Source organism: Cydia fagiglandana, chromosome 20, assembly GCF_963556715.1.
Source record: "Cydia fagiglandana chromosome 20, ilCydFagi1.1, whole genome shotgun sequence".
Classification (NCBI taxonomy): domain Eukaryota; kingdom Metazoa; phylum Arthropoda; class Insecta; order Lepidoptera; family Tortricidae; genus Cydia; species Cydia fagiglandana.
The window spans coordinates 12,225,435-12,236,122 of record NC_085951.1 but is presented as its reverse complement, the minus strand read 5'-3'; the positions used below and the strand labels follow the sequence as shown (position 1 = coordinate 12,236,122).

Here is a 10,688-nt window from a genome sequence, read left to right as displayed (position 1 = left end):
AAAGAATCCATTTCAACCAATCAAATCACAGCATTTCATGTTCGATAAAAACTCATCTGTGATTGGTCAAGTCCAATTTTATAAATTAACCGTATTTTGTACACGAATACGGATATTAAAGATGAGTTCTAAACTCTATGGAAGATATATTTAAGGTCTATATTAGGTTTTAGCTGTGTTATTAACCAGGCGCGGATCCACCGTTGTGGGCACGGTGGGCATGCCCACAACCCTAATAGGGTGCCCTATTGATTCCCCGAGTAGATTTTTGTTTTATAGACGCTTTGGCAGAGAAACATTTAGAAGAATTTCATTAGGTATAAGTACGCAGAGTAGTGAGTTGATCGATACGCAGATTCACTTTTCGTAGAATGATCGTTTGGTGAACGTCAAAATTGCCCGAGTAAATTAACCATTGGCCGAAACACGGTACCTAGGTACATCTATATATATAAATGCAAGTGTCCTGACTGACTGATTCATCAACGCACAGCCGAAACTACAAAAGCCAGAAAGTTGAAATTTGCACACCAGATTGCATTTATAAAGTGTACAAGAGATAAGAAGCGATTTTGAGAAATTCAACCCCTAAGGGGGTTAAAAAGGGGATGAATGTTTGTATGGGGTTAAAGTTTTCTTTCAAGCTAGGAATTTGAAACTTCGTAAAAAGATATATTATTAAAATACAAGAAAACTAATTTCAGCGTTTTTGAAAATTCATCCCATAAGGTGGTGAAAAAGGGGTTGAAAGTTTGTATGGATATCAAACATTTTTTCGAGTGTGGAACTTGAATCTTTGTATTTAAGGATATTATTAGAAGACAGGAAAAGTAATTTCAGCGTTTTGTAAAATTCATCCCCTAACAGAGTTAAAAAGGGGTTGAAAGTTTGAATCCACTACAAATGCTTTGAAACTTCTTAGAAAGACGTAATAGCCGATTACAAAAAATAGTAATTGCAACGTTTTTGGAAATTCAACCTTTAAGGGGGTTAAAAAGGGGATGAAAGTTCGTCTTGGAGTGCAAATTTTATTTTAAGCTAGGAACTTGAAACTTTGCAAAAAGGTATTAAATTAAAATACAAGAAAACTAATTTCAATGTTTTTGTAAATTCATCCCCTAAGGTGGTGAAAAAGGGGTTGAAAGTTTGTATGAATATCAAACATTTTTTTTCAAGCTAGGAACTTCAAACTTGGTAAAAGGGCATTAACATTGTATTAAAAGTTTGTATTTTAAAGTTTGCATCGATGAAAATTATAGTATTCAAGACGTAAAATGTTCAAGATAAGAGTCCACGCGGACGAAGTCGCGGGCAACAGCTAGTAGTTAAATAGAACTCCTAGCTGTCATACACGCGTATTTAATTATTTATATCAGCTGACAATTCAAATTATTATAGTGATACAGAAAAAACAGCATTTTCTTAAATTGTTAACTTAATGAGTCTTAAATTTAAACAATCAGAAATTTTTGTACAATTTCTTAAAATAATTTCAGCTTTTAATTGACTGTCATATGAGTTTTAGAGCGCAGGTCTATATGTATGGGTACCTATGGAAAGGGTTCCATAGACCTTACAAAAAATCGCATGCCATTTTTGGTAAAATTCCGACTACTTAAGTGTAGGGGCAACTGCTCTACATGTGGACATTTTCCAGATTTTGGCCTTATTATCTGTACCAAATTTCAACTTAATTGGTCAAGTAGTTTCGGAGAAAATAGGCTGTGACAGACGGATATACAGACACACGAGTGATCCTATAAGGGTTCCGTTTTTTCCTTTTACGGAACCCAAAAAATGCATTTTTTTTTAAGTTCACGATGGTAGTCTATAGTTAGTAGTTCTTTAAATACCGACAGTGTCCACAGGTAAAATGAATCATTTATGTGAAACCAGAGTCTACCAAAAATTAGTCGACTTAAAGTTACATCTACGAATAATTGACTCAGCAAAACCATTTTCGGCGAAACGTTGTAAGACTGTTACTTGTAAGCGAATCGACAATCTACTAAAAATTGGTCGGGGAATCATTAGGGGAGGTACCCCAGCTGAATACAGAGCCCTAATTATTTGCAAGAATATAGATTATTTACTAACAGGGGCAATTATTTCTAGCTTAATGCCAGCTTTTAATTTACAGCTGAAGGAGTTTTTTAGCGTAGTTATCCATCTAAGTGTGTATAGACTGAAATAAATGGCTTGCGATCCCTCTGCGAATTTATTGGTCGGGGAATCATCAGGTACCCTCGACTCACACTTGGCGGATTTTGGAGTGGCTGTGACCACAACCTTTTTTGAGGGCTGGATCCGCGCCTGTTATTAACTTATGTACGCACGCAGTATGCGAAATTCAACCGTAATTCAGCGACTTAAGGTATAATTTATAGGTTAGATTTTCATAACAAGATACAGATACAAAATTCGAATACACAATAATGAAAGACATAATAAACTTACGTATATCTAAGAGTAATAGAAAAATACATGTACAATGGTGAAGCGATTATAAAAATACCTACATATGTATATTGGCGTATAGCATAGGCAAAATATGACTTTATTTTCACTACCAATATCTTAGAAATATTAAGGAATAAGTATGTAGCAATGCTATCATTTTGTTTCATAAAAAAAGTAAGATTTTGTAGACTAAAATAGTTATTTACGATACAAGTGCGGAAAAGAGGAACGTACATTGTACGTTTTACAGTACATATGGCCCTTTAAACTTTTGACATACGCACGAAAACTGCTATTTCTCGCACTAGTACTAGTACTAAAAATAGGACCATATGTACTGTAAAAATATTTTAGTATAGGTATGCCCGGGTTGATTTTTAGATTTTGAATGATGAAATAACAAAATGATAGCATTGATAACAAAGATGATTATATTATATTATATTATATACTAACATATAAAGCAAAGATTTTTGCTAGTAAAAAGGGTGTAGGTACACTGTCCAATTGTACAGTCTAATGGCTCCTCTACACGATGGGCCAACGCCGGCCACTCCAACGGACGCAGCCATGCAGTAGAATGAGATAGCAATATGACTTGCTCCCTCTAACGCATAAATGCGTCCCTTGGAGTGGCCGGCGTTGGCCCATCGTGTAGAGGAGCCATAAGAAACAATCGTGGCCCCGATTTTGACAGCTTAACTAGATGACACTTCACATCGCCATGTTTTGTGGTAACGTAGCTAAATGTCAAACAAAGGTCAACTTTTGACAGTCATATTTACCGTTTAATGTACGGAGCCTTATAGCGCCATCTATTTCAGCTGTCAAATTTGATGCACGGATATTTCTTAAGACTTGACACATCTTTTACAAATTATTGTGACGTTCTACGGCAAAAGGTACCTTACGGCGGCTTGCGCTTACGTCGCATAGCGCCGCAATAATACTTATTGGAGCGGCGAACCTTTACCCGTGGGATGTCACAATTATCTTTGATAGATAGATAATCGATACATTGAGTTAGCCGGATTATAGCTAAATATATAATATATTGGAATATAATATACCTACTAAGATACATTGCTATAATAGTGGAAAAATATACTAAATGCAATCTTAAGGCCATCAATCCAATATCAATTCTACTTGGAATTCCAGTAAATGGTTTTGTAGGACAGATTATGAGCAAAAATGTGTTTAATAGATCAATACAGTTTTTCATTTATTAAAAAAAAACTTTATTAAAAAATTACGTCCTATCTCTAGGACACTCGAACGTTATCACACTGTCCGATCTGACAGGCATTTTTTTACATTTTACTTCTTTACGGTCGTATCCGACGTCCCGTATCGGATCGGATGGTGTGAAAACGCTCTTACATGTCAAAGACAATTTTACAGCGAAATCTCTCCGATTTTTGGTAATAATCTGAGTCACAAAACCTAGATAGCAGTTCTAACTCTAACCTTAGCTAACCAATCAGTCTTCTAGCATGGAAAGACGGATGTCACAATTCACAATAATTCCTCTTCTCCTCAATATCACGCTTTCAAGGCCATTTAGAGTATTTACAATTGTTGATATCATCTGTCACCTGTTCAGTGTCGCTAACATCAAGGAATTAGAGTAGGTATATATATATAAAAATCGTAAGAAATAAGATTTCCCATTGTATGCGGACCCCAAACGCCGCTTCGGTTGCGTGCAGTGCGACATACATACATACATATATGTATTATGTAAGTGTGTATAAGTAAGTACAGACTCAGAGCGATGTCTTGCTCACACACCGCAACTGCTTGCGGATCCACATAGTGCGATACCTAACCGCAGAAGACGGATTCAAAATAATGACATGAAAAAGTTATCGATGACAACATTCCATATGTTGTCTTTCTTAAAGGATAATGGGGTTTGAAAGATGACATCAACAATGACTCATTTCAGTTTCATTATAAGTAAGGCAATTAGAAGTCACTCGGCAATCGCTGCATATCACACCAACTTCGTAATGTAGGAATGTCAATACAACCGTTTACGGCGCTTTTTATTTCACAAACGTTCGTTTTAAGGACCACCCCACACTAGCGTCTCCCGAGCGTCGGCGTCTAGTCAACTCTATAGCTGGGGGCCTACCGCGAACCACGTTCGACGTGTTGCCCCCTTGTTAGACTTACGTACGAATTTACAAGTGCAACAGAGAGACAACACGTCGAACGTGGTTCGCGGTAGGCCTTCTGCTGGTCGACGCAACGTTGGCGCAAGTGCGCAGCGACGCCATTTACCATAGCGCTGACGCTCAGGGGGCCGATTTTTGAATTTCGACCACTCGATTTCGTGTATTTCGTTAAATAATATCTCCAATACTAGGCACTTAAATTCTACTAATAGAATTGTAATCAAGTGGTTAATACGACTAATTTCCAAATTTCGATCGCTCGTATTTCAAAAATAAGCATTTCGCCGTTTTCCACCGACTTTTGAGTGACGAAATCGAGCGATCGAAATTCAAAAATCCGCCACCAGAACTCAGAAGACGCTTGTGGCATGTAAAGTTACTTCAGTAAATTAGATTTGGCTATTGATATCATCGCAAAATTCGTACCTAATCGAATAAAATGATTCAACATTCAAATACTGAATGTATAAATTAATGAATCATATCTTTTCAATCGTAGTAATTTATTTACAGAATTTCTGTAACCGCGTTAATTTTTTAAAACCACTGCGTGATTGAGATTCCATTGCGAATAATAACCAAAATAAATTGAATACTTATAGGTAAAACTCATGTAACTTTACATCATATCAAAACTGGACCATGATGATCATGATATATTATATTGATCATGATGGGTGGGATCATCATTTCAAAACTGTTTTTATTTAAATTGCCACAAGTGCCTACGTGTAACGCTACGTCTTACGTAGGCGAACAACGCGCGAACGCGCCGCGCCGCCTGACATTCGCGTGCAAATCGCGCCGCACCGCGTTCGCAACGAGATCGCTTACGTAGGACACTTCTATGGGCATCAAAGGATTGATTTCGCCGCGCCGCGCCGCGCCGCGTTCGCGCGTTGTTCGCCTACGTAAGACGTAGCGTAAGAAATACACGACTCTAAACATTTTCACTACAGAGTTTTATCCAGTATACGACTGGTTTACCTACCTCTGACAAGACCTCGTATTTTTTGTTATGACACCTAAAATGGTAATGAAGCGACCGGATATAAGCTCTAAATCAATAGTCTTATGGTATAAAGTTGCATTTCGAAGTTTCTGTACATAAGATAGAGTTAACTAAGATAACTCTGCAACTATTTTGACAGGACAGACTGTGATGTGTATTTAATTTATACGTCATAGTTTCATTGGTGTGACAATTTAAAATAACACTTGCATAGTCTGGGTTGTCAAAATCGCTGCAGACTTATCTTGGTCTAACTGTACTTGTAATGATGTACGTGTCTAAAAAGTCACAACTCCGCGTAGTGTGTTGAATGATTATGAATTCTATTGTGTAAGGAATAAGGTGTTAAGTTACGTTTCGAAGTGTTTGTAGATGCTGGTCACGTAGGCCATGACCTGCTGCCAGTCGGGGCGCTCCTGCTGGATCATGTCTTGGATGTTCTGGAAATAATGTTACCTATGTTAAGAGGGGGGGTAGAGCCAGGAATTAGAAAGAAACAAAAGATATGACATGTTTCGCGACTCGCGCGAAACTTTTTTTTCACCACACCAGCTCGGAAAGGTTTACTTTGCACTTCAAAAACTGATAGCAAAGTTGTATTTTATTCACATGTGACGCAAAGTAATCAAATGCATATTTTGAGTTATTTTCTTATGTTTGCTGGTAGAACTGACATTTGAATGATTATTTTGGATGATATTTAATAACATTCATTTGGATTTATCAGTAACTGGTAGCTACAACACAGTACATACCAGCGTGGTGGGTATGCCGACGGCCTCAGCGGCCGCACAGGCCACGCTGAAGTTGGTGCGCTGGTCGTGCGGTGATAGCGCCGCGTAAGGGATGCGCGCTTCGCCGAGGTAAGAGTGGAGCAAGGCGCATAACGCCATGCCGTCGTTCCACGATGAACTGTTGACAAGATATAACGTAAAGGTACTTTAATTAGCAGAAAACCGAGCCTTTAAAAAATCCAACCATATAGTTCAGTCAGTATATCCAAAAAACCGACCCTACCCGTGAATAATTAGTTCTTGGATTTTTTTTCGTAGGTCCCTCGCTGTTTTTAATTTTTTGCTGTAATAAATTTGTCGCTTTTTTTAATTTAATTTCCAAAATATCGGTCCTAGAAGAAAAATTGTGAGGACCTAACTTGTAGAGAATCAAATTTCCTACAGTTTTAGTCCTCACGGTTTTACTGTAAAATCAAAAATGGCCAAGTTATTCAAGAAAAACCGTTTTTCGAATATACGCAGGAGCCTGATTCAGTCTACTTTTTGAATTTACACTCCCAGTGACCCCCCCGAGGGACCTACGAAAAAAAATCCAAGAACACATTCACGGGTCAAAATCTATAATGACTGAACTACAAAGCTAATCTCCGTATCAATTTGGTCAATAATGCTTTCGTACATGCCAGGATCGCACGTACCGAGTACTCCGAGTAGAGTGAAATTGAAATTGTTACTCGGCCGAGTAAAAATTCCATACTTTGTTTTACTGTCTCGCCACTCTACGCGATACGTGTAACCGAGCCCTATGTCCGGAGATTCTCGTCCACAGACAGATCGCATTTTCCAACCGACTCTCGTCAAATTTGGTGAGCGAGTTTGACAATTCTATAAATTTTTTAGTCGATTAAGTTTATGGATCTTTTTAAATTGGCGAAGCTATGGGGATTCGGGAGGGCCACAGCTAACAGAGCCACTAGTTTGTAAAAAGTAATAAATAAGGTGTTGCAAAATTTATATTTTATAAGTCAACCAATATGAAAATCAGCTGCACCGGGCTTACCTGAAATTAGTGATGTCGATGTTACTATATCCGGCCGTCTTCTGTTGGCACCACTTGAGCAGCGCGTTCCTCTTGGAACCGCCGTTCTTCACTTGCAGCGCGTTCAGCGGGTCCTTTCGTTCACCTGGATACAATTATTGACATTATTGCCAGTTTAATAGGGATATGATACGTGATGTTGAATTTTATAACGAAAACCAGGTAAATAGATAGAAAATTAGTTATTTATTTACAAGTAAATTGGATAGATGGACTAGAAAAATATATGGAAATCATAAAAAATATAAGACCCAAAAGTTCCAAAATCTGTGTTTTTCTTACATATTTATAAAAAGGAAAAAAAGTACCATTCGATTCGTTCCATTAAAAAAATACATTGAAATTGTCCTTTATTATTAACTTCACCGTCAAAATCGCAATTTCAAAGCAAAAAGTTCAAGTATTTTTTATTGAACTGAATTTGAGAAATGCGGCAAGTTTAGGTAGGTAGGTTGGTCGGGATTTGGGAGGTAGGTATTGTATGAATTATTTGAGATGATTTTTTCACCTCAACGCTAAAATTACCTTTTAAAGGGCCTTGATCCTTCTCACTAATAAGAAATTCGGTAGCCACCGCGGTGCACAAAATAAACAATGCCTTTTTTTAATAGCTTAGGGTTTGAAGCGAAAAAATCATCTTAGATAATTCATACTAAGTATAGGTCGGTAGATACGTAGAAAGAAGGTAGGTTGAGGTAAGTAGATCCTAGACATCTACTAAGGTAGGCAGGTAGGTAGGTGTAGGTAGGTAAGTAGATCCTAGCCATCTACTAAGTAAGGTAGGCAGGTAGGTAGGTGTAGGTATAGGTAGGTAAGTAGATCCTAGCCATCTACTAAGTAAGGTAGGCAGGTAGGTAGGTGTAGGTAGGTAGGCCAGGGTAGGTTCAATGAAGTTAATGAGTCCACTAGTTGTGTTAGTGAAACATTTCCGCTTGTAACTCACATATGTCCCCGTAGCTGTTCCGTCGCACGAAGCTCTCGATGGCCTTCTGCTGCAGCGACAGCGCGCGCTGCTCGTCCGGGATGTTGGCGCTCGCCGCGCCCTCTGCCCGCGGGTTAGACACGGTACAAAGCGGAACGATACGACCGGGTGGCAAACAGGGCGTTACAGATTTAAGGCTCAGTTTTTTTGTTGACTAAGGCCATTGATAAAAATGAATTGAGTGAAATAATGTAACATCTTTTTTGGCAGCTATAGTACCTACAGTCCGTTTTTTTTAGCATTAGAAAGAACTTCGCAGAAGTAAGCTTGTAGTTCCAAATCCGGCACTTTGAGCGGTAATAATTTGAAGTAAATTATACGTATTGACCATGCTACATTAGATAATTCAATAATTATTAACAATTAAAGAGCCTGATAAAAACTGCACGCTTGCTTCTGTGGAGTTCTTTCTAATGCTAAAAAAAACGAACTCTAGATGGCGCAGTACGGCTCAGTAAAAGGTTACCAACATTTAACCATATATAAATTCAAAAAGTATAATGTCCTAGCGACATCTACTTTTTTAACCTGCATAATTGCAACTCCCAATTATTTGCACTACTTACAGTATTTATTGTTGATACTGTTTTCTTTACTTTTGAAAGGAAAAAATAATTTAGTATTTTTTAATGAAATCTCTGTATCAATTTTACCTCAAATATAAATGTAAAGTACATTATTTTATAACTTTTAAACTGAATTATTCCGTCTCCGTCTATCATCTTTTAAACAAAGCCTTAACATAACTTATTGAAGTAATTAAGTTTGTGTACAACAAATATAACTTTGCCACCCGGCTTTTTATCGTTAAATGATAGGAGATTAAATGCCAGTTAGGTATACGTCTACAATATGACATCATTAATAACGAAGGTAGATCACAATATAAAAAAAAAAACTTTTTAGTTTTTTCACTACTTTGACGATATATTTTTCTACGAAGATCACAAAGAACTTCATCCCACATAGTCGAATATTGTAAAATAAATATATATTATACGACATTCTTACACAGATTGACTAAGTCACACAGTAAGCTCAAGAAGGCTTGGAAGATGTTGGCAAATAATCAACTATCATTGAAAAATCCACGATCAAACATTTTCATCAGCTCTTAGCTACATTATTGATCAACAATGACAACATTTGATCAAAAAATATCTGCAGTGACACCACATCCAAAACAACAAACACAAATACCCAAAAAAATATTCTCTCCTTTTATATCCCAGAATTCAAATTCAAACTGACATTTCGATTAGAATCTTATCACCCAATCTGCGCAGTCCAATCATTTCAGTACAAAACCTTGTATCGTACCGTAAATTCAGGTAACTTTAGTCCAAAACTTACAACTATGGTCCAAATTCAAGTTCTAGTACAATACGTATAAATATTTTTCAAATTATATTGAGTATAGAAAAAGCTTTAGTTAGTTAGAGATATAACTCCGTATAAGATAAATAAAGTCTAAGAAAAAAACCGGGCAAGTGCGAGTCGGACTCGCGCACGAAGGGTTCCGTACCATAATGCAAAAAAAAAAAAGCAAAAAGAAAACGGTCACCCATCCAAGTACTGACCCCTCCCGACGTTGCTTAACTTTGGTCAAAAATCACGTTTGTTGTATGGGAGCCCCATTTAAATCTTTATTTTATTCTGTTTTTAGTATTTGTTGTTATAGCGGCAACAGAAATACATCATCTGTGAAAATTTCAACTGTCTAGCTATCACGGTTCGTGAGATACAGCCTGGTGACAGACGGACGGACGGACGGACGGACGGACGGACGGACAGCGAAGGCTTAGTAATAGGGTCCCGTTTTACCCTTTGGGTACGGAACCCTAAAAACGTGCCTCGGAAATCAAGAAAAAGTCATTCTCGAATGGTGCTATATATGGCTCGACCTTTGGCCTATTCTCGGCTAGATGGCGTTGACGACACCGTTTGATATTTAAAAATTTTAACACATATCAGTGAAAGAACATGGGTCAGTATGGAACAATAAAAATTAAAAATCATTTATCCGTAAACATGTTTTGATTAATTTATACATTTTCAATTTTATTTTAAGTTTTAATCGTGTGTCGATAGATGGCAGTAAATGTACCGCGATTACAAAATTTACTTTGGCAATAGCCCTCTATACTATCTATTCTCTTTGGTATTAGTATACCTAAGCTGCAAAATAAATGCACCGAGTATCAAAAAGGCACGTAAT

General features: G+C 37.3%; 1 protein-coding gene across 3 annotated transcripts in view; it reads right to left on the bottom strand.

The window, feature by feature from the left end:
* Positions 1-5,570: 5,570 nt before the first annotated feature.
* LOC134674458 (cytospin-A-like) overlaps positions 5,571-10,688 on the bottom strand; it is a 96,986-nt gene continuing 91,868 nt past the window's right edge. For all 3 annotated transcript variants that reach the window (XM_063532532.1, XM_063532535.1, XM_063532534.1), the window contains 4 exons: positions 8,432-8,533; positions 7,450-7,573; positions 6,411-6,567; positions 5,571-6,095 (listed from right to left, as the gene is read on the bottom strand). In XM_063532532.1, the coding sequence (XP_063388602.1) occupies positions 6,006-6,095; positions 6,411-6,567; positions 7,450-7,573; positions 8,432-8,533 (473 nt within the window). In that variant the 3' untranslated portion in view covers positions 5,571-6,005. The remainder of the gene's footprint in view (positions 6,096-6,410; positions 6,568-7,449; positions 7,574-8,431; positions 8,534-10,688) is intronic.